Genomic DNA, 25,813 nt, shown 5'->3' on the forward strand with positions numbered 1-25,813 from the left:
ATTAAGTCTATTTTAAAAAGGAAAGCTGATGTTCTGGCCGATTTTGACAATAATGTTTCAGCCGAAAGAAAAAGGCAGAAGAAAGCAACAGGCAATGATGACATAAACAAGCTAGTGTGGGAATGGTTTAAAAATGCGACATCTTTTTTTATGACAGTTGTGATATTCTTTATATATGGGTTCTAATTTTGAACTTGTATATAAGGATCACCTCTCTATAACGGCCACTTTTGTTAGGTCCCTTGGTGTGGCCGTTATATACAGGTATGACTGCATATATATATATATATATATATATATATATATATATATATATATATATATATATATATATATATATATATATATATAAGAGCTACACTCGCCAGACCCAGCTCAGTATGTTTTGGGCCATAGAACATGCGCTATATTTTCAGTGTCGGAGTGGCAGCATAAGCAATATTATAACACTCGATTCAACAAAGTAAAGTAAAGTTTGTTTTATTTAACGACTAGAGCACATTGATTTTTTATCTTATCATCGGCTATTGGACGTCAAACATATGGTCATTCTGACACTGTTTTTGTTTTAGAGGAAACCCGCTGTCGCCACATAAACTACTCTTTTACGACAGGCAGCAAGATATCTTTTATTTGCTCTTCCCACAGGCAGGATAGCACAAACCATGGCCTTTGTTGAACCAGTTATGGATCACTGGTCGGTGCAAGTGGTTTACACCTACCCATTGAGCCTTGCGGAGCACTCACTCACGGTTTGGAGTCGGTATCTGGATTAAAAATCCCATGCCTCGACTGGGATCCGAACCCATTATCTACCAGCCTGTAGATCGATGGCCTAACCGCGCGTGGAGCGAGCGTTGTACCACTGGGCTACGTCCCGCCCCAGAGTCGCTAAAGATATTTAAAGTGGACGACATCAAATGTAGTATCTCAACACAATGACGACCATTTTCAACTATTTAACATTACAAGTTTGTTTATTCTCGTGCATTGTGTGCGTGTGGTCTTCATCTGGGTTGTCCAGCCAGTGCACATCAAAGGCCGTGGTATGTACTACCGTGTCTGTGGGATGGTGCATATAAAAGATCCCTTGCTGCTAATCGAAAAAGAGTAGCCCATGAAGTGGCGACAGCGGGTTTCCTCTCTCGATATCTGTGTGTGGTCCTTAACCATATGTCTGACGCCATATAACTGTAAATACAATGTGTTGAGTACGTCGTTAAATAAAATAGTTCTTTCTTTTCTTTTTTTTCATCTGGGTTGCTTTTGGCATAGACCGGAAATACTACCAGCCATGAAGCACAGGCGACTGATGTAAATGTAACTCAGTATCAAGGTAAATCAATATCCACACAGACCGGCTGAGCTAATGACCAAATTCACCACTATACTAGCTACTGGTGACAGATACTACTACATAAAACACAAATATATTATCGGTAATTGTTTTATTTGTCTTCATTTATTATGTTTGAACCATTGGCGACTTCCCGCCCTGATGACGTCAGACCCAGCCCACCTATCACAAGCTGCATCACTTTATATTGGTGGTCTCTGTCTTCTCTTCTTTGTCTTTCTTCCATTGCCATTCGCTCCTTTTCGTTTTCTTGCTTTAGAAGCTCAATTTCTGCCTCCTTGAGGCGCACCGCAAGACGTTCTTTCTCTGTGTCGGCAAGTTTTTCAGTCAACACAGCCTGCTGACCGACAATGGAGACAAGAGTTCGCTGTAAACTGTACAGATTATCCAACATACTTTTAGCAAACGACACATTATTTGTAGATTCGTTTTGATTTGCCTCAGAAGAAAAGCTAAGACTATTTTCAACATGATTTTGATCATTAAGGAAATCACACGACTGCGATTGAGAAAGATGTAGATTATTCAAACTCGAGTTGTCTCGAGCAGAAGGGCAATCAGAACGTCCAGATGTTGGTTTCTTGTTAGAACTAATAAAATGCGACTCACGTTGTAGAGGATCACCACAATCCAGACGTTTCCTTGCATCGCTTTCGTTAACTGGATTAGACCAACTTTTCGCCATGACCATTTTACTTCTGACACTGTCAATCATTTCTTGTTCTGGACGAACCGATAAGTTAGGCGACGGATTAGTTTCGCGTGAATCGTTTTGCATAACCAAGATTTGATTTGTGTCTTTCCTCTGGTTACAATCGTGGCCGGTTTGGCCATACAGACTGCTCGAACTGCAGGTGTCTTTAATATGGTTGCACGTGACTCCATTATCAAGAGACGATAGAATTTCTGCACCTAAGACTTGGTGGTCCGATTCTTTAGCAGACAGTGTTGGCTGTTCATGAACCATTGCATTTCCACCACTGTCAGGGTTAGGGTTGTGGTGGTTTGTTTCCACAAAATCTGATTGGTTAACTGCTGTTTGGCCACTGCGCGACTGAAGCAGCTGCTGTATTTGACTATCAAGGTGTTGGTTACAATGGCTACTGTATCCCCACACGTCACCCGGTGAACTGGTAGATCCACGATATACCAGCTTCTGGTATTCATCTCTAACAGCTGAGACACTCTCGTGGTTTTGAAAAGACTGATCACTGTCGCCGTCAGAAACGATCTCGGATTTTACAATATCAAAGCCGTCTGTCTCCACATTGTCATACATTACGTTTAACGAAAAACACTCGCTGCTTTTGTTTAAATTGATTACTTGTTTGATTTTCCGGTAAAATTTCCCAACAAGTCCACCAATCCTACGCGACGCTCTACTTTGTTTGAACAAGCGTTTCAACGTCTTCATGCGCGTGCGACACTGCGCAGCGTTTTTCCGGAAGCCTCGATTACTGATCTCGGTGGCTATGGACTGATACAGGTGCCAGAGGTCATACGAGTTGATGCCGTTAAACTTTTCTAACCAGATATCCAGAAGGATGGTGGTTTCCTCGTCCGTCCACGGCTGACGTCGGCGGGCAAAAGCTAGTGCCAACTGCCCGTCCATCTTGGATAGGTATCGAGACTGACGCAAATTCTCGAGATCACAACTTCAGATTCAGATTTTAATCTGCAGGTGGACTAGTCTACGACGACAGCAGCGGGTCCCGGTTTTAGTGCATGGTAGATGCAGCAGCAGTGTACCAGTCTACTTGCACCACCGTTCTGAAAATAATAAAATAATAAAGTCAATTATAAAACGACCGTCTTCGGTGGTGTCGTGGTTAAGCCATCGGACATAAGGCTAGTAGGTACAGGGTTCGCAGCCTGATACTACCGGCTCCCATCCAGAGTGAGTTTTAACAATTCAATGGGTAGGTGTAACACCACTGCACCCTCTTCTCTCTCGCTAACCACTAACTCACTGTCCTGGACAGCCCACATAGCTAAGGTGTGTGCCCATAATAGCGTGTTTGAACCTTAATTGGACAAACACACAAAAACAAGTTCAAATGAATGGAAATTATTAAACAAAAACGAAACAAAACAATCAAAGCAAAATACATATCGTATCATATAGTTATGCGCATGACTTTTTGTTTATTAGTTTGTGGATATATTTGCGTTGACAGCGGTTAGGTACGATATAATTCACTGCTAGGCTCGCTCATCTCTCTCTCTCTCTCTCTCTCTCTCTCCCCCCCCCCCCCCCCCCCCCCGAATTTAGAGATTTAAAACGAAAATGCCTGAATCTCGGTATTGACTTATATTGTTATTTGTATTATTAACAAAAAGTTATATTAGTTTGCAAACGAATATCTTCGCATTTGTACAACTAATAACTATTAAAGGGACATGCCTTAGTTTTTAAACACGAAGGCATATTTTTCACCTAGACCCTGGTTTCAACCAGTAAAAATGGACACTAAGTTTACAAACATGTAATTAATTTGGATACAACTGAGTGAAACAATAGTCTGTGACGTTGAAATACCCAGAGGCACGTGCGTTTCAAAAAATATGAAAAATGCATTTTGTGGCATAATAATAATAATAATAATAATAATAAAAAAACGAAAGAAGGAAACGAAACAAAAAAAGAGATCCTACATAACTGTCCGGTGTCAAAATAAAATAAAATAAAATTGTCACGGGGATCCTATAGGAGAAGCCACGGTGACATCACATGTTTTGATCACGTGGTACCGCGTGAGCTCTGGTAGGCAAGAACCACTGTTGACATTAGTAGTAAAGAACAATCGAATGTTTTTTTCGTCAATTAAATCAGTGTAGACTGGCTTTAATGAATGGTATTTTACCATGGTAATTTCATACGTTGTTGTTAGCCGCACAAATCACTGTAGGAAGGATTATGCAATTATTTTCATCAAACAGGGGCCTACTACTGGAAGCGAAACGTCGAACAGTAAGCCGACAACAATCAACTTTGCCTATCCCACAACCGTGAGCAACGGAGATCGTCATGTTATACAAGGTTTGTTGTGTGTTATTCATTCGTAATACTAGTACACGTAGAGTGTTTATTGAAATGAAAAATTGAAGAGATAATAAAATTAAAATGAAAAAAAAAATGAAAAAAAACCCACACCACCAAACTGAATGGAAACGAAGATGCCCTGTTGACAGTACCCAGCCAATCGACAAACGTTTTATGTAACTTTGTATTGACAGATCCATTATAGTGGGTAAATAAAAATCTGAGTGTACTTTATATTGTATCATGCCATAAAATATGTAGGTGGCTGGAGTATTTATAGTTTTAATTAAATAACAGGGAGCTGTATGTGTGTGTGTGTGTGAGAGAGAGAGAGAGAGAGAGAGAGAGAGAGAGAGAGAGAGAGAGAGAGAGAGAGAGAGAGAGAGAGAGAGAGAGTCAAATCATGCTGTAGTTACTAAACTAATATGTACACAATATAAAACTTTCATACTTATATCATAGAAAATTAACAATTTTGATATTTTTTCTAGATATCAATGATCCCTGTTTATGGACAAAAAGAGAACCGGCAGCTCTTGGAATAAATAAGGGCCTTTCAGGATGAATTAAGGCCCTTTTAGGGCGAATTAAGGGATGCTAAGGAGAACACTGGTATCAGATTCGGCGTTTCTTTTCTACGGTACCTCATGTTTCTGTGCACAAGGATACCAGAACTTTTTTCACTGACTTTCCAAACTATGCAGCATTATTGGGGCTATTCAGTATTTGATGATGACATTGATAACACTTGGACTTAATCTTTTTTTTTACCACGATCTCTATTTTCTAATAAAACAGAATTTCCAAAATCAATAAAATTATATCGAGAAACCACAGACAAGGCATATTTTGTAAAAAAAAATTATCATTATAAACCAATGATCAAATGATATTTGCATTGTGTTAATTTGTATTTTAAATTAAAACATAAAAACATTTTATTGTTACAATTTACAGAAATTAGTTGTTTTAACTGTTTTTTTATTAATCAGGTTGAAAGTGAAAGCCTTTTGAAACTGCCTCTTGCCAAAGGTAACTGACACAGTTTTGGATTTGAAAAGAAGGAATCTTTTATTCGACGATGCACTCAAGTCATTTTAATTACGGATATAAGGAGTCGGACATGTTTAGGGATCACACAGATAATATTAGGGAGGAAACCAGCTGCTTCTGATTAGCAGCAAGGGATCTTTTATATGCAGCAGCCCACAGACAGGATAATAAATAGCATAGCCTTTGTTACACCAGTTGTGGAGCACTGGCTGGAACGAGAAATAGCCCCATAGGACCACCAACGGGAATCAATCCTAGACCGCCTGTGTATTAAACTATGTTCTACCCCGTATGGGATTAGGTGATTAAAATATTTATATATATATATGTGTGTGTGTGTGTGTGTGTGTGTGTGTGTGTGTCTGTGTGTGTAATTGGGGGACCAAGTAAATTTAAGGTGTATCCGCTTTAAAAGGCTAAGTTGTGTACTAATATTTAAAAAGGGACGCTGTAGCTAGAGGGACCAATGCATGTGGTCATGGAACAGGTACTGAAACTAAATTTAGTATCCTCCATTTTAATACAATGTGTTAATATGTATCCGATGTCAGTAACTTTAAGGAATAAAGAAGGACTAAATAAAATTAATAGTTTTAAAGTTTTGTAAAGTTTTCTAATGAGATACTTACTTGCTTAAACTTTATTGTTGATGAAAAGCCGTACAAATGAACCAGTAGACAAGTATAACACATCAATGTTGTCTACTGGTTGTTCATTTGTGACAAATGTTCAATAAAAAAAAAATATAAATATACATGGGGTATTTAAAATTGTTTAAAGAAATAATTTCATTTGACAAAGGGTATTATTTCTTTTAAAACAGTTTTAAATACATACAGGCCTACTTATTGTATTTTATAATTTTTATTTGTGTATGTGTGCTCGTTTGTATTGTAATGATTTGCTTGAAATATGGACCAGACGCCTTAAAAATAAAATACATGGAATAAAAATATTTATTCATGTAAAAAAAAGAGAAAAAAAAAAAGAGGAAGTTTGTTATAGTTTTGAACTCGGCCAATCGTCAAATTTTATGGGTCAAAAGAGTGCATGTATCTTCTCCAATAGGAGCTATGTAGAATAGCGTTCCCGTATGTATGTATGTATGTATGTATGTATGCCCACAAATGACTGTCAGGTCAGATGTCGAGAATTAACGTGCTTATATCAATTTAATGTTCAAGCACGCTCGTTGCGAGCACGATTTCTGACTAGGGCGAGAAACTGCTCACAACGAGAGGGGTGGGGAGAGTGTTGGTTAAAAAAAAAAAAAAATAAAAAAAAATAAAAACGTTTATACATTTGATTAGATAAAAATACTAATTAATGGTTAAATAAACTTTATTTACAAGGAAGTTAAAAAGTGTTTATACAAAGGGTTAAAAAGGGTTTCTACAAATGATTAGGTAAAAAGTAGAATATTGACAATAAAATATGTCGTAGGAGAGTTGACGGGAAGGTCTGCCCCATTTTAATTCATTTCCCTAGGCCGTCCCGTCCACCACCTCCACCATAATGGAAATGTTAAGAATTGGAAAGTGGAGATTAATGAATGATATCTCCATATTAACCATACCATGAACCCGCATAAAACTATGTGATTGGTGCTGTGACTTAACTTAAGTCAAAAGAGCTATCACCTAACTTTTAACATCCATTTAAAACAATGAGAAGGATAAAAAAAGAAGTAAATAATAAAATAACAATAAAACAATAATAATAAGAAAATAAAATAAGAAGAAAAAAAGAAGAATTTTTTATTTTATTTTATATAAACATGTCATAGTAGTAGATTAAAAGGTGTTAATGTAAGTAGAAAGGGAAAAGGTGGATTATATTTTAGTGTCCAGTCGTATAAAAGTAAAGTAAAATTGTGGGCAATATTAATGTTAAACCCCCTCTGGAATCCCAATAAGGATACCAATCCATACGAGATGTAGTTCCAATAGGGGTCACATAATTATTAAAATACCAAAAATAATTTAGTTTTTATTAATCACATATGGTTAAGAACAAAAGTCAAAAAGTTAAAACGTATAAGGATTACTAATATACAGCGTATTACTCCTGCCAGAGAGATTAGACGCAGTGTAACCCTTGATAAATTAAACGTATAAAACACAGCATAAAACATAGAACATAACACACACACACACACACACACACACACATATATACATATACAATTATAAAGAAGGGGGAGAAAAAAAGAAAGAAAATCCCACAAAACGAACATATACAACAACAACAAAAACAAAACCCCAACCCCCCCCCCCCCCCCAAAAAAAAAAAAAAAAAAACCCGGACAAACGAACAAAAAATCCACATTTAAGAAAAAAAGGTGGATCCAAGACAAAAGACTAGGATTTAGGTTGATATATATACAAGGGCGTCAGATATTAAGTTCTATATTTGAGGGGGATATTTACAGTGCATGTAATGTCTAAGGGTATATGAATGAAGGAAGGAATGTTTAACGACACCCTAGTAGGGCTATATGAATTATGAATACTGCAGTGGTCCTTTCCAGAAGCGGTTATTCCTAGTTCTGGGTAACAATCTATCACCGAGAAAGACATTTAGACACACTGCCCAACTTACTAAAGTACAATCGCCAGTGGCGGCAAAAAGGGGAGGGTAGGCTAGCCAGGAGCGGATCCTGGATTTGGTAAAAGTGGAGGGAGGGAGTCGCGATACTTCAAAAGAGGCAAGCCCAAGCCCGCTGATAGTAAATACGCGGGGGGGGGGGGGGGGGGGGGGGGATTGGTATAATACAGTATTAAAATATTTAAAGTCACATCAATCACATCAAGGTTATACAACAGAGCAGAAAAATATATTTACCAGTCCAGACGGACAAACGTTCCTTCCAAATGTTTCTCCTCGATATCTCTAAAATCCTATCTATTTATTCAAAATTCTCAGAGACAGCGAATAACGCCTGGGGGCACAACGCAGAACCTCACCTATCATGTGATATTTCCACAACTCCCAGAGACGGTATTTTTTCTTTGATGGCCAGACTTACGGTCGCCAGTTCGTTAGGAATACCCCGGGGGTATTACGTAACTACTGGCCACATGGCCTCCACACTTGTTCTAAGTGCATATTGGAAACGCAGCTCTACCACCATCGCGCGGGGGTATTACGTAACCAAGCTGCACATGACCCTCTAAAACAATTAACATCGCCACAGGCGAAAAGATAAGAGCATGTTCCGTCACAGGGTCATTCCTACTAAAAGCAAAACCTATTGGCTCTCTTCACATCAAGCCGACCAACCCGGAACAGCTGCCTTGCCTACCAGTGCCAAATACACAATTGCACGAGTCTCCCCTGGGTTGTCATGCCACGACCAGAAGAGGTCAGGTCATTATAAGGGCCCTATGGGCAACCTAGGGAGACAACCAGCGACATAAAGGTCTATAATTAACGAGCTACTCTCGATTCACTAATATCAAAACCTATGCTAACTCAGCCATTTACCTTTCGACTGACCCTGTTAAAAATTGCGCCAAACTTCCTCAATCAAAATTGCACACCACTTTCTCTTTGGCATTAACGGCTCCATTCAAAATTCCATAGCTCCACCCCCACCCACCGATTCGGTCGGGCTGCTGGTGCTCCCTTGCACCTGCCAGTGCAGGCGGTCCCTCCTCTCCCCTCCCCCAACCTTTCCTGTCATGGACGGAGGAGCCGGCCAAGGCCGGCTCTTGTGCCCACGACAGGCGTGCGCTACAACAGCTTGTTCTGAATGTGCACGTAAAACCCTATGACATGACATGACACGGCTCTCTTCACTATTTCAATTAGAACGACCATCAAAATTGCGCCAAATTTCCGTCATGTAAAACGCGCATCTCTTCCTCTTTGACATAATCCTACGGGACTTTCAAAATTTCATAGCACCAAATACCCCCCGCCTGTCACCAACATTGGACTGCTGGTGCTCCCTTGCACTTGCCAGTGCAGGCGTTCCCTCTCTACAACCCTCCCCCAAACCTTTCCTGTCCTGGACAGAGGGAACCAGTCAAGACCGGTCCCTGTGGCCAGGATAGGCGTGTGCTACAACAGCTTGCTCTGAATGTGCACGTAAATCTCTTTGTCATTGTCATAGGGTCATTCCACAGAAAAGGTAAAAAATTATGGATGTTTTTGTCCCCATCTATTTATTCAGTAAAAACTTACTTCACTTTTATCGTTTAATGAAAATAAATATTGTGGATCATGCTTTTGCCAGAACATAAACATTCATCATTTCAATAATAATTATTTCACCGAAACTGATAGTCAAAAACCAAATTTTGTCAAATCTGTCCACTAAGTTACTGTCCCAAACAGTAAGTCTATACATACAGTCTGTTGTATGAACCAAATAAACAGGTAGTATTCTCGGAACCGAACATACGGGTACTTCGACCCCTGGCCGCCATTGTTTATCACGTGACGCGGTGAAGCTTCTCCTTAGTTACGTATGGTTTGATAGTGAAATGAGGCAACTTTGGTCGATCATTTACAACAGTTAACGGTCACGATGCCTAAAACATGTTGTGCAGTTGGCTGCATAAACCATAACATGATGTTAAAAAAAAATATCGTTTTACAAATTTCCAAAAGAAGACACTAGGCGCCGCTTGTGGGTAGGGTCATTAAAACGACAAACCTGATGGAATTCCATGGCTTCCCAATCTAATTAAAATTAGCTCCACTATTACATGTGGATCTAACACCAGCCAGTTGGAGCTCATGTCCACCAATCAAAACCTTACTTGCAGAATCCTGCCAATGATTTAAAAATAATGTGAAAACATTCCGAATTATCCTGAGGGTATACGACATGTTTCGTGTTAATTACGAATGCCTTAAAACATGTTTTATTTTATAAAATAAATAATTTGTAATGTAAAACTGAAGACTGATTTAGTTGGGGTTTTTTTTATAAATAAATAAATAATTTTTAATGTAAAATTGAAGACTGATAACCCACCCCGTACGTATTGGTATGGTTCGCTGTCTGCGGCCACTAAAATAGACTCGCCCGATATTTTTAGAATTTGTATGCTCCCAAATAACGTTATAAAAGGCGAAGTGTGATTGGTCAATATTTAAATTATTATTTACAGACGAAATGTTACCTGGACATTGGGGACTACGCAGTGTTGTTAGTTTTAAATCACTGGCAGGATTCTGCAAGTAAGGTTTTGATTGGTGGACATGAACACCAACTGGCTGGTGTTAGATCCACATGTAATAGTGGAGCTAATTTTAATTAGATTGATGGCTTCCCTCACAGAATGTGACTACGTCGACTTTAATGTTGTTGCTTGTTGACACCAACAGAGATTAATTTAGCAACCAAAATGGTTAAAGCATGTGCACTGATAAAAATCCCACATTATAGTGTAAATAAAATACACAATTCCATCGTCTTCCATGAAACACCCCCCCCCCCCCCCCCCCCAACAAAATGATGCATCCAGTTCTTGAATAAATAGTATAAGCCTTTATCATTAAATTTGCGTGGTCTTTATTTTTTATTTAATCTTAGTTGCTTGGATATTATCTATACTATATAATTTTAAAATAAAAGTTTATACTGCTATATTACACACATATAATAATTATAATATAGGCCTAAATTCTTGTTTAAACTTTAATTATTATTATTTTAAATTTTTTTTTGCAAATGTGTCTGTAGCAGGCCTGCAGTAAGAAAATATAGGTAGTCCCCCCACCCCCACCCCTCTCTCTCTCTCTCCGTGTGTTTAGTATTTACTTTGGTGCAGAGGGTAAATAATGTGTGTGCCTTTGTTTCAGTATATATATATATATATATATATATATATATATATATATATATATATATATATATATATATATATATATATATATATATATATATATATAATGTATGTGTGTGTATATACATATATATATATATATATATACATATATATATATATATATATATATATATATATATATATATATATATATATATATATATATATATATATATATATATATATATATGTATATGTATACATATACATACATATACATGTGTATATATATATATATATATATATATATATATATATATATATATATACATGTATACACACACACACACACACACACACACATACATAAATCTAAAAATACATAAAAATCTATTCTATTGTGGATCAATATAATTTGGTGGTTGTGGTACATTTGTGAATTTTGCTTGTTCAAGTTAGAAGACTTACCTTTTTACATATATATATAGTTTCATGGTATTCTACAGTTCAGTGTGTGTGTGTGTTTGTGTGTGTAATCTGCCTTAGTAATTACCTGCAATAAAATGAATGGTCAACTGCCATATCTGATATTTGTTTTCCATTTTGAAAACAGTTTGACATGGAGAATATAGCATTTAACCATCTCATTCATATATTTTCCGTGAATATGCTACATAAATGCATCTACATGAGGTAATTTAACCCGGGTTAAAAGCAACTTAGGTTAAATATGTGTAGTCTAGTAGAAGGCATACCGATATAGATCAGTTTAATTACAAACATATTTGCCTTTCTCCAGCTGTATACTATTAAAAATTAGTTTTGTACATATTACTTAAATTGAACTGCAATAACAATTCCAATACAGCACAAGACTGAACAAGAAAATATCTGCAATATCCATTGTGACTAGATATAAAACAACACCAATATTATATATATATATTAACCATTATTTACTCAGGTAAGTGTTTGTGTTTTATTACTAAATATACCAGGTTAAACCCTATTATTAGGTTTGTTAGACAAGGTAACACTTGTGTTTTATTAGGTTGTAGACCTCGACATGAAAATAACTGAGGGAACTGATTATTTGCTCCCTAATGTAGTTTATGGGGGGCAATTTAAAATATTACCATATTGATACTACATGTATATAAATTCACATGCCAAAGGAAACTATATATTATTCTTCTTGAACTAATTTCAGGTGTGATGGGTAAGTAGAGAGAGATATTGCTCCCCCTAGATGTCAAGGTCTGAGGATGGCTATATTTTATTATTGCTATTTTTTTTTTTGCCTGCATTCAACCGGTAAGGAAGGGAAACATCATGTGGTAATTTTGCAATCTGTAAAAACAAAAGCATTTCATTATTTCAAGAAACTGTATTTTGTTTTAAGAATAAAAGAATGTATTCAGTGGAACATTATAACTGTTGCCATTACATCTATATAATAAGATATGACAATAATACTATTATAATTTTGAAGTTGTAAAGTAACAACTTTGCCATTGTTTAATTATTACATATTATTTGGAAATGAAATAATTATTGAATCATAAAAATAATTAACTTAATCATGCATACAAATTTTATTATAAATACAAATTATATATTTTGTACCCCACATCATAATTATTATATTAATAATTATCTATCATTTCAAAATTGTTAAAATTTATAATTAACATTACCTGAAAATTGCATCAACAAAAATTATATTCTGATTTGAATATATGACAGACTGTCTACTGCTGGTCCTGTTTGCCCTAACACCAGCTACTTCACTCTGTATTGCGAGTTCTCATTCATTGATTAGGTTTTCTTGTCCGACAGACCACCAGACAATCCGTCTACCACTGTTCGCTCTAACACCAGCTACTTCACTCTGTATTGCGAGTTCTCATTCATTCATTCAGGTTTTCTTGTCCGACAGACCACCAGACAATCCCTCTACCACTGTTCGCCCTAACACCAGCTGCATCACTCTGTAGTGATGTTCCCTGTCTTCCCTTCTCTGCGTTTCCTCCATTGCGATGCGCAGCTTCTCATTGGCAATTCGCTCCTTCTCGTTCGTCCTGCAGCTCCACGTCTGCCTCTTTCTGCCTCAATGCCAAATGTTGGCGCTCACTCTCAACAAGTTTCTCTACCAGCTCGCTCAGATGCTTGTTAGCTATACCAACAAGAGTGTTCTGCTGATCTGGCCAATCTTTAGGATGGGTTTCCTTAGCAACCGGATGTCCGTCTGATGATTTAGAGGAAGTTCTTGGTTCTGAATGACAAACTTGCTTGAGTTGAAAGTTATTCCGATTCGGGCTGAGTGTTAAAACAGTATTCTTTGGTTCAGTGTGTTGAAAACTGTTGCAATTTTGACTTTGAGTATTATCATTAATTCGTTGTCTCTTGTTGGCAAGACTGAAATGTGACCATCGAGAGACCAAATTCTTTCTTGCTTGTCGACGTAGACTGTGGTAAAAATTGTTTGTTCCCACAGTTCTGTTTCGAATACCTATACTGTTCATTTGTTTGTTCCTTCTATTAATATGTGATCGCGTTTCAGGTTTTGTTTGAAAGTTTGCCACGTGTTTCTTATTTTGAGCTGAACTGAAAAGTTTGAGTTGTTGATCTTTCTGACTACTTGAAATCTCCAAACCACAAACATCATTAACCTTGGAACAATTTTGAATTTCCATATCGGTAACATTTTTTGAATTGAAAAGTGCATTTCCCTCCCTACCCAGAATACTCCCCCTTGAATCTAAATGTGATGGAGTTGTTTCCCCTTGATTAGACACCTCAACTGCAGCCTCTCTCCTCCCATTATCTAAATAAAAGTTTTCATCTTTATCATCTGAGATTTCCAAACTATCCAGTTCACTTTCACTGCCAGAAATGGCTTCAGTCTTAACAATTTGAAAATCATCCTTCCCAGACAGAAAAGCACTGTCATGTTTGTTTAAATTTGAGACGAGGCCAGTGGGGAAGAGATGCCTGGACCCTGACAGTGTCGGGTCACTGTAGAGAACCTCCTCCATCAGGTGGAATAGAGAACTGTCCTTACAGACGTCCGACCCCTCGGGCAGCACACTTCTCTTCTCCTTCTCACGCTTATACCACGATTTCATGTTCTTCACTTTCGACCGACACGATTCACCAGACCGGTCGATGCCGTAAACCTGAAACATTATTAAAGTATTTGGTCAGTAGGAAAGGAAAAGTTAACACAAGGTTCATCCACTTCAAAAGGTTTAATTTTCCAGGACTTTTAAACACTATTTTGGTTCATTTGCAGGTCAAACAGGTGGTTGTTTTGACATATAGTCTTAGAGAAAGAAAGAAATGGTTTATTTAATGATGCACTCAACACATTTTATTTACGGTTATATGGCGTCAGACATATGGTTAAGGACCACACAGATATTAAGAGAGGACACCCGCTGTCGCCACTTCATGGGCTACTCTTTTCGATTAGCAGCAAGGGGTCTTTTATATGCACCACCCCACATACAGGGTAGTACATACCACTTTGATATACCAGTTGTGGTGCACTGGCTGGAACGAGAAATAGCCCAATGGATCCACCAACAGGGATCAATCCTAGACTGACCGTGCATCAGGTGAGCACTTTACCACTGGGCTACATCATGACCCCTTAACTAAAATATAGTAGCACTACAATTTGATTAGTAAAATAGAATAAAAAGATGGCAACAGAAAAAGTGCTTTGTCATTTGATTTAATATTTCATATATATTTACATATTGACAGTCTCTATATTTATATTTGACACCCAATAGCCGATGTATTTTTCGTGCTGGGGTGCGTTAAACATTCATTCATTCATTCATTCTATATTTATAAAAAAAATGATGTAAACAAAACAAAACGAACTCTGCTCAGTATTGAACTAACAATGTTTGATAGTAATGAAGATAATCTGAAAACCCCCAAAAAATCTGCATTAGAATAATGCCACTACAATATTCCTGAGATAATGATAAACTAGTCTGTTTCCATTTCTAAAACATTGAAAAACTTTAACTTTCGGTTTACAATTGCAATTAGAAATGTTTCGATGCTCAGGGCAAACTGACCATATCTCGACCAAGTCCTAATTACGACCACAATTTGAAGGGATTATATTGGATAGAATATATTGGGGATCATTATTAAAAACTGCTGCTTTAAAAACAATATGATTGGTAGTTTGTTCAGACATTCTCATTCAACTGAAAAACCGAAGTCTGAGACTGATAGAGACGCCCACCTTTTTAGCCATATGTGCAGCTGAATAATGTGGTAAATTTTCTTACAAAAACTGTTTCATGTTTACTTTACTATGGTATGCTATCACCCATGGTTGTAGGTTTTAATCTTAGAACAGATATTCAATTAACTTTCAGTCATAAAATGATAAAAATAAATAAATATTTATTTGTAATTTTATAACATTTGTTTATATAGCAAGTATACATTTGACCTAATCTCGACCACGTAAAAGTCCTATTGACGACCATGATCGAGATCAAATCGGGTGGTTGAGATCAAATTAAATGTACTCATTGTCCTAAGTTTAAATATACATAGGCAATGCTAGGCCTAAATACTATATTAAACAGACATTTTCATGTCCATTTGTATGTATTCATGTATGTGGAGCGCCCACATGATGGGTGTGATCGATCTAGAAACGATTCCCATCGTAGAGCCCATTGGTCTATTTCCCTTTCCAGACCGTGCTCCACAACTGGTGTAACAAAGGCCGTGGTATGTACTATCCTGTTTGTAGATTAGCCCATTCCATGAAAGTATTAACATTGAAGAAACCGACATGCAAAGTGTTGCATAACGTGTATCTGTCAAAAATGTTTTTGTTTTTTTTTAAATGTAGAATTGTCCCCAAACATTGGAATTATGAGAGTATTATGAAAAGTATGAGGATCCACCTAATGAGGACTAAAAATGTCACAAGTGTGACACATGGTGCCATGAACAGTGTAGTGATAGCCAAGCTGCTGATGCTCATATCTATGACTTTTGTCTGAATTAAATACACAATGTTATTGTGTCAAGATAACATTGACTAGATTGGTAGCACCATCTTTGCAAATCAAGGTACCATTCCATATCTATAGTGTAGACATTTAACACATATTGATATACATATTGGTATTATATATAGGTACATTTTGTATATTTTGGTATATCTGATATATTTCCATTATACACGTGTTTACTCTTTCTCTCTATATACATACACACACACACACAGGCACACACGCACACACACAGGCACGCAGGCACACACACATGCACACAGGCACACACACACACACACAGAGAGAAAGAGAGAGACGGAGACAAGACAAGACAGACACAGACACAGAGACAGAAACACAGACATAGACAGACACAGACACAGGCACACACACACACAGACAGAGACAAGACAGACACACAGACACAGACACAGGCATACACACACAGACAAAAACAAGACAGACACACACACAGACACAGGCACACACACACACAGAGACAGAGACAAGACAGACACACACACACACACACACATAGACACAGACACAGACACAGACACACAGACACACACACACACACACGTAGACAGACACGCACATGGGGAGGGGAGGGGAGGGGAGGGGAGAGAGAGAGAGAGAGAGAGAGAGAGAGAGAGAGAGAGAGAGAGAGAGAGAGAGAGAGAGAAGAGAGAGAGCAAAGTGGTGGGGGAGCATGAATTAAACGAAAATGATCTTATCTGAATAACAATGTTTCTGTATAAATTACATTGCTATAACTATATAGTGTTCTAAACGAATCACTGCTGGCATTTTTATATGAATGATGGAAATACATGGCGACACGTTTTCAGGTCAGATAAATTTGCCTGAACTTCTCCAATGTTTTTGCCCAAAAGCGAACATTTGCTCCAGAAAATGGGGGAGACAAGTTGACCCCCACCCCCCAGCATACGCTTATGAGATTGTATATGCAAGTATTGTGGAAATAATAGTTTATATATGAAGTATAAATATATGAAGTATTTTTGTCAAGTAGGCTACCTGTGATAAACAGCTGGTCGGGATTAGGCTGAAGTGGTCAGGATTAGGCCAGTGTGGTCGAGAAATGGTCGAATTGACATCTTTAATAAAACAGGCATTTATTATACTTTGTTATGTCAAGATGTCTTATTTTTGACCACAAAGGGGCCCGGCTGTGTTGTGGATAGCAATAATAGAGACTTCATTCGTTTATAACGTTTGCATACGTCACAGACTGCTTTGAAAAAAAATGTGGTCGAGATATGGTAACTTTGCCCTACTGTAAATGTATGGGGGGGGGGGGGGGGAGTAGTTTAACAAGTACCACTGTCCAAATACTGAACTGAAATAAAGACATACCCAGAAAATATTGGGGGGGGGGGGGAGGGGCCAAGGGGAGGCAAACGTCAATGAAAACTGAATAAACTTTAAAAGGGGGGCACTTAATTGATTTTTTCTCCCAAGTTATGATTATTATATGAAATTATTGGAAGATCGTTTTGTATGAAGTTGTAACACTATCGGTTTATCATGCACTTCACGGTAATGCATAACCCTTTGTAAAACTCTCGCGAGATCTCGTTCACATAAAAAACTTGGCTCTTTGAGATTTGTTTGTGTTTGTATTTTCAACAACATCTCTTAAATGTTGTTACATGGTGGCAGCGCGGAAAAGATGTATGCAGACGACTGTCTGAGCATCTCTGGAACTCTCGCAAACACATGTATGTAGCGATTCACTTTGTTGTTGCTAAGTAGGACACGTAAAACCGTCTGCTAAAATGAAGTTGTCTGCTAACGCCGTTCGCAGTTGCAACGGAACCGGTAATGTGCGTGTTGCACAGAATCGCTTTGTAGCCACTCTATTCTTTCGTTGAAAGAACGTAGTAATGTTTTACTCAGTAACTATGGTTTACTGGAATTGATTTCTGTTTGAAATACGACTTTATTAAACTTCTACTGTATTAGTGAAAATAGCTCTGAATTGCCGAACTGTGGTATGTTCCTTGGCGTCTGTTCGACGTAAGTGGGAAATTAACTGAATAGCCGAACTGTTTACTCATATTCTGTAAATACATTCTACTGTGTATCTCGGAGCACCATATTCGCCGAACTGTGTATACTATTCCGTGTTGAAACTATACTGTGACTACTAAGCTATTATAGCACTGACAAGCAATTTGTACATTTAAGCAATAATCAAAATGCCTCTACAACCCGTTGCTAATAGACCTCATGTCAAACCACCAGATTCTCTGGACATTGAATCTAATGTTGCTGATAATTGGAAAATGTGGAAGCAGATATGGCAAAATTACTTAATCATCACTGGTCTTGATTCTGAAACTGAAGAATATAAATGTGCCCTTTTGCTAAAGGTGTTGCCTACAATTTTTGCTGATGGTGAAGACAGTGCTGACATTAGATTGTGGACAAACACAAGAATTCTTTGAGAGATTTCAGAATTTGGTGAATCTTTCAGTTCAAATCGCCGAAATCTGTAAGAATCTATTGAACAGTACATGGAGAAATATGAAAAAACTTTTGTTTTTGTGATGCTGCAAACTGATATTCGCCCGTTGCAGAGCTATGAGAAAATTCGAATCTGATTTCATCTCACAGATAAAGGCTGCATGAAATGTGAGGAAATCCATAAAGTGAAGCTGCAATGAAAATAAAGTGAAGCTAAAAACTAAAGTTCACTGTGGTGAAAAGTACAAAACCATCTACCCTACATCATACTAGCAGGTCTACTACTGTAAATGAAACCAGAGGTACTAGTTCAGCACAGAACAAGCGATGTCTATTCTGTTCCAAATTTCATGTAATGAAAAAGGAAGCCTGTCCTGCGTATGGTCACACATGCAATGCCTGTGGTGAAAGAAATCATTTCAGGAACTCAAGGAAATGTTTTCGCACTCGTAGAGTACATGCTGTACATGATGGTTACACTTCTGACTCATCAGTAAATTCTTTCGAACATATTAGTTCTGTTACTACTGCTGATGTAAATGCTGTCCAGTCCGACAACCATCCTATTTTCTGTGAAATGGAAATCAACAAAAAATGTGTGAAACTACAAATAGACTGTGGTGCAACTGTGTGTATCCTGCCAAAACAGTACATTGGTAATCTAAAGATACGCACTGAAACTGTGAATCTCAAAATGTGGAACAACTCTAGCTTTCAGGCACTTGGAAGATGTAAAGTGAAAACCATAAATCCTGTCACAAAAAGAAAGTACATGGTCAATTTTGTGATCGTTGAAGAAAATCTTACTCCACTACTGAGTCGTAGAGCGGCTGAGAAAATGGGTCTGATAACTATTAACTATCACAACTTTGAACAAGTAAGCACTGTTCTGCCTACTAATGTGTTTGTGCAAGAATTCACTGAAGTGTTCTCTGGTAAACTTGGGAATCTTCCTGGCAAGAAAGTTCATCTAACTGTAAATCCTGATATGGATCCTGTAATCCGACCTGCTCGTACTATACCTGAATCTCTTAAAGCTGATCTCAAAACTAAGCTTGATGAACTTGTCTGTACTGAAGTTATTACTCCTGTTGACAAACCCTACAGATTGGGTTAGTCAAATGTCTATTGCAAAGCGCAAATCTGGAGACATAAGAATCTGTATAGATCCAAGACCTCTGAATGAAGCTCTGAAACAAGAACATTATATGCTCCCAGTACTCGATGATATTTTACCTGAAATATCACAAGCTACTAAGTTCTCTACATGTGATCTGAAGAATGGATACCTTCATTGTGAACTTGACGAAGAATCAAGTCTTCTTACTACCTTTGCTACTCCTTTTGGAAGATATCGTTGGCGTCGTTTACCATTTGGGTTAAATGTGAGCAGTGAAATCTTCCAGAAAAGACTCCATCAAGCCTTGGAAGGTTTGGAAGGTGTTCGATGTGTCATAGATGACATAATCGTCTGGGGTCACACTGATGATGAACACGATTCTCGTGTAAGAACACTTTTGGAACACTGTCGTAACATTGCTAGATCTCTCAATGCCGAAAAGTGTAATTTTGGAGTAGACGAAATATCTTTCATGAGACACATTGTGAGTAATTGTGGTCTTAAACCTGATCCTGCTAAAATTGAAGCTCTTGTAAAGATGGAACCACCCACTGATAAGGAAGGCGTTGAAAGGCTTAGAGGTATGGTGAACAACCTGTCTAAGTTTCTTCCTAACTTGTCGGATGTGATGCAACCTATTAGCATGCTCTCTCACCAAGATGTTGAATGGTCATGGACTAGCATACAAGACAAAGCTTTCAGCAAACTGAAAACACTTTTAACAGAAGCTCCTGTACTTGCTTATTTCGATGACAAGAAACATTTGGTAATCCAGTGTGATGCTAGCAGTAAAGGTTTAGGTGCTGTACTTCTCCAAGACTCGAAACCATTAGCTTATGCTAGTAGAGCCCTTACTGATGCTGAAACAAGATATGCCACAATTGAAAAGGAAATGTTGGCAATCATCTTTGCACTTGAAAAGTGGCATCAATTCACATATGGCTGTCCAATCACTGTATTCACTGACCATAAACCACTTGAAAGTATCTCTAAAAAGCCAATCGATAGAGCACCGAAACGTCTACAAGGTATGCTTTTACGTGCACTTGCGTATGATATTGAAGTAAAGTACCTTGAAGGAAAACAGATGTACATAGCTGACACTCTGAGCAGAGCACATCTACCTGAAAAAGTAGGTCAAGAAGAGTTTGAAACAGTAAATGCTGTTACTTACCTCACTATGCCAGAAGAAAGAATTGATGAAATTCGAAAGAAGACAAATGAAGATTCAACCCTACAGCTCTTATCAAATACCATTCAAAATGGTTGGCCTGACAATAAATCCACTTTGTCACCTTTGATCACTCCTTTCTTCAATGTTCGCGATGAACTTGGAGTAACTGATGGACTAATATTTAGGGGTGAAAGACTCGTAATTCCTAAAATTATGAGATCTGAAATCAAGAAAGACATTCATGTTGGACACTATGGCATAGAAGGTTGTCTCAGAAGAGCACGAGAATATGTATATTGGCCAGGCATGAGCCAAGAGATTAAAGAGTGGATTGGCACTTGTGAAACCTGTCACGACTTCGAACAATCTCAACCGAATGAAACTCTCATGAGTTATGACATTCCTGAAAGAGCATGGGAAAAAATTGGAACTGATTTACTTTCCTATCATGGTAAAGACTACCTGATAACTGTCTGCTACAAGTCGAACTTTTGGGAAATTGATCGTTTGTATGACACAAAAGCTAAAACTGTCATTACAAAATTGAAAGCTCACTTTGCAAGATATGGCATTCCAGATTATATAGTAAGTGACAATGGTCCACAATTCTCATCGGACGAATTTCACAAATTCACGAAGAAATGGGGAATCACTCACACACCCACCTCACCATATAACAGCAAAGCAAATGGTAAAGTTGAATCAGCTGTTAAATCTGCCAAAAGAATGCTGCGGAAAACATCAAAGTCACATGAAGACCAATATCTCGCACTTCTGAACATTAGAAACACCCCTACCCAAGGTGTTGACAGCAGTCCTGCTCAAAGACTTTTAGGAAGAAGAACAAAAACAATACTGCCAACTTCAAGAAATCTTCTCAAACCAGGAAACATACAGAATGAACGTGAAACTGGACAACTGAGGTCAAATCAAAAGCGACAAGCTAACTACTATAACAAATCAGCACATGATTTGCCTGTACTTAAAAAAGGCGATACTGTAAGAATGAAACCTTTCAGAACAGGTGAAAAGTTCTGGAAAAAAGCTGAAGTTACTCTTAGATTGGATGAAAGATCATATGAACTTCGATCTGGTGAAACTTTTTATCGACGTAACAGAGTACATTTGAAAAAGACGCATGAACCTGCACTAGACAATGTCTTGACTACCTTTCCGTTTGAAACACTTGAACCAAATTACCGTGTCGAGAAGCCATGTCACCATGAATCAACTCCTGAAATCCCTGCAAGAGAAACCCTGAGTATGTCTGGACCCAGCACATCCAGATTTGGTCGTACCACCAAACAGCCTACTAGATGGAAGGACTATGTTAAATAACTTGTTCATTTATATTAAGGAAATTCTTCAAAGCTATTTCATTATTGCTGCATTCTGTTGGAAAAGTTAACCTGTTTAAATATTTTAAAAATCAATTATTGATCTATTTTGTTAACTGAAAACTTTACTGTTTTTCGTGTTTATGCTGCTTTCTCATGAATGGTTTACCTAGTATATTCATGAACGGTCAAGCAGAAAATTTGTGAAGAATTTCTCAGTATGAACAGTCACCTATACGAGTTGATATTCATGAACTGTAATTTCATAACTGACAGTTTGTGGTAGTATTAATTTTAATTTGTATTTTAGAGTTTCTGATTTAATCTTTCTTAAAGCTATTAACAAGTTGTCACATTATTATTATTCTGAACAACTTTAAGAACTGAACCTTTAGCTTCTCATAGAGGGAAGGATGTAACACTATCGGTTTATCATGCACTTCACGGTAATGCATAACCCTTTGTAAAACTCTCGCGAGATCTCGTTCACATAAAAAACTTGGCTCTTTGAGATTTGTTTGTGTTTGTATTTTCAACAACATCTCTTAAATGTTGTTACAGAAGTCAAAATGTCGCTGTGTTCCGATATTGACCGTACTTGGGACACTTGTTAAGTAGGAAGTACATACCCCCCCCCCCCCCCCCCCCCCCCTCCGGAACTGCCACTGTCTGGTGGTAATATCTGTAAAACTAATAAATGAAACACGCCATACATCATCCACGATTTCAGATCGTAGATGATCGCATGGGCGTCGATCGGTGGGAGACGGGGGACGCGTCCCCCTCACTTTTCAACGCCGGGGGACAATCTATATAAATGACCCCCACACGTTTTCATTTAGCACACACACACACACACTAACACCCCCCCCCCCCCCCCCCCCCCCAACACACATACTTTTAAAGCCGGATTGACGCCCATGGTCATGAAATGTAGTGCCACGTCAATGAAATTACTTCAAAACGTGCCTGTAATGCTTTTATCCTATCGTTAATAATGGACGGCACACACCACAAATACATCCTAATTGCATCTGGCAACGCAAACCAGAATAGTTAGTTCTGCGCGGCTGATTACAATTAAAGATATAAAGCGATTCACTAGAGCCGTCTTCGGCAGAATCGACTGCACATGCGCATTTAGTGCTTATCGATAAATAACGGAAGAGCCGAAATACATTTCAATTAGGCCTAAGCCTACTCGGTTTTATAAACCTCGCAGAGATAACAGCAGTTTACATCAGAAATAAATACTGAACAGTCGCCAACAGAGTAATAATAGCATACTACACATTAAATAGCCCAATATCTGTGTTTGCGATTCACGCAAATGGCTAAATGTGAACATATGGCGATATTTAACGGTCGTGTGCATGCATACCTTGCCGAGAGTTTCGGAAATCTGTTGATACACGTGGATGTTCCGTTTTGAATTGGTCAGCGTTTGCTGTACATGTGGCTCCCTCCAGATCGCTATTAAACATTCCGTCTCGGAATCCTTCCAGTCCTCGCCTTTCCCCATATTGTTCGCCGTTGGCCTAATGTCGGGCGCAACACGAAAGCAGGTCTGAAACTAAATCGATTTTGTTTAGGCGATTACACTTGAAGCGATTGTCTGCTCCGAACTAACTCCCTCCGTTAAACTGGATGTCGAGACTGTTATACTGATTTATCTCGATTGCCGTTCACATCCGCTGTAACAATTCGAAATCAAAGCGGTTTATTTTATATTAATAGATTTATATCAAAATATGCGTGTACACTTATGGAATGCAAATTACTTCAAAACGTTTCATAAGTTAGCGTGAACAGGCATCTCGTCTTCTGCCTGTTAGGCCTGTACTTGCTGCAGAAATGGTTTCTGACATCATGAATCAAGTGTTTTATGGCCAAAACACAGCGTTTGACACCAATCGAAAATGAAACGCATTGGGCCTCGGACCACAATTAATTACACTATGTTTTTTAGAGTTATCCAGCCATTTGATTGCCCAAACAACGGAAACGAATGTGAGAAAATATAGTTTTCTTGTTATGTGATTAATGGTAGGGGAGCTGCTTAGTATGCTGAATTGTTACACTGGGTTTGACAGGGAAGAGGATGCAGTTAGCGAATATGTGCACGTGGTTTACACTGGATAAAGCATACAGTCCCCTACAGCACCTTAAAGTCATGCAACATTTGTATAAAATACACAGAAATGGGTGTGATTAGGTCCCTTAGCCCAAGTGTTTGTTTACATTGATGTAACGTGAAAAAGAGGTGGATAACAGAGGTCATCCTTTTGAGTGTTCATTGGCCCCAGGCAGATAAGGTTTCTTGTGAAATGCTAATGGCCTGGTGAAATTAATAAACGAATGTGAGAAAATATAGTTTTCTTGTTATGTGATCAGTGTCTGTATATTCAATGTGTTTCTGGTCGTCTTAATATTTGTAAGAAGCCCAAACTGGACATTGTCTTCAAATAATTTCGTACGTACGAACAAATCTTTTTTAGGAAATAAAATTAAATTTAACCTAGTACAAATATTAGAACGATCAGAAACACGTTTAATATACAGCCACTAATATTTTATGCAGAAAAATATATTTGATATGTAATTACAATCAATAAAAAGTATTTGTTAGTCGATAACATCTTAAAAATTGCAGCAAACTCAGGAATGTCCCTTTAATAACCTAACAGGAAAGATATATATTAATCAATGTGGATATCTCATACTTATTGTTGATGTAAACTTATAGAAGTAAATATATCTAAGGATATGAACTCATTAATATATATTGATAACATGTTACAGTTACAGACCCAAACGTGAAAATACATCAGACATGTCGTCTTTGACACACTCGCCAGACCCAGACCTAGATCTGGTTTGTTTTGGCTAGCTTAATCGTTATATTCGCGAAACTGTCATCCTAGAAAGCACGTGATTCGGTTTCTTCTACAACTTAAAATCATGACTGGGAATATATTACATGGGAAATGAAAGAGTAAGGTTCCAATATTGTGTAGCTGCCAGTTCTATGACGTCCGTTGCCAGATCTGTAATTCGCGCCAGCATAAACGCGGTCTTTTGTCGCATTCGATTCAATGCTTTTAATTTTCGACTAGTACCATACTCTTCAGACCCAAATCAGGTATTTGGGGCCATAGAACATGCGCTATATTCTCACAGTGCCAGACTGGCAGCTACACAATATTGGAACTTTATTAATCAATTTTGATTTCGCATACTTATGTTTTTTGTTCTGGTGTTTATAGAAGTAAATTTATCTAAATATATGGACTCATCAATATATATATATATATATATATATATATATATATATATATATATATATATATATATATATATATATATATATATATATTAGTTAGTTAGTTAGTTACAGACCCAGATGTCAAA

The 25,813-nt window shown here is 37.7% G+C and overlaps 1 protein-coding gene across 3 annotated transcripts; it reads right to left on the minus strand.

Moving 5' to 3' along the window:
* Positions 1-1,433: 1,433 nt before the first annotated feature.
* Positions 1,434-24,765, minus strand: LOC121379154. 3 transcript variants are annotated; one of them, XM_041507644.1, is made up of 3 exons: positions 23,784-24,765; positions 12,934-14,415; positions 2,974-3,127 (listed from the first exon to the last, which is right to left on the minus strand). In XM_041507644.1, exons 1-2 carry the CDS (start codon positions 23,922-23,924, stop codon positions 13,288-13,290), a joined length of 1,269 nt encoding a protein of 422 aa, XP_041363578.1. In that variant the 5' UTR covers positions 23,925-24,765; the 3' UTR covers positions 2,974-3,127; positions 12,934-13,287. The 3 variants fall into 3 exon arrangements, with proteins under 3 accessions (XP_041363577.1, XP_041363578.1, XP_041363579.1); XM_041507645.1 differs by lacking the exon at positions 2,974-3,127 and adding an exon at positions 12,530-12,586; XM_041507643.1 differs by lacking the exon at positions 23,784-24,765 and having other exon boundaries at positions 1,434-3,127; positions 12,934-13,263.
* Between the last annotated feature and the right edge of the window lie 1,048 nt (positions 24,766-25,813).

The sequence above is a fragment of the Gigantopelta aegis genome, chromosome 8, assembly GCF_016097555.1.
Source record: "Gigantopelta aegis isolate Gae_Host chromosome 8, Gae_host_genome, whole genome shotgun sequence".
Classification (NCBI taxonomy): domain Eukaryota; kingdom Metazoa; phylum Mollusca; class Gastropoda; order Neomphalida; family Peltospiridae; genus Gigantopelta; species Gigantopelta aegis.

Excerpts from the sequence above, each read along its gene's own strand:
- LOC121379154 (XM_041507643.1), bottom strand. The coding sequence starts at position 2,969 with ATGGACGGGCAGTTGGCACTAGCTTTTGCCCGCCGACGTCAGCCGTGG.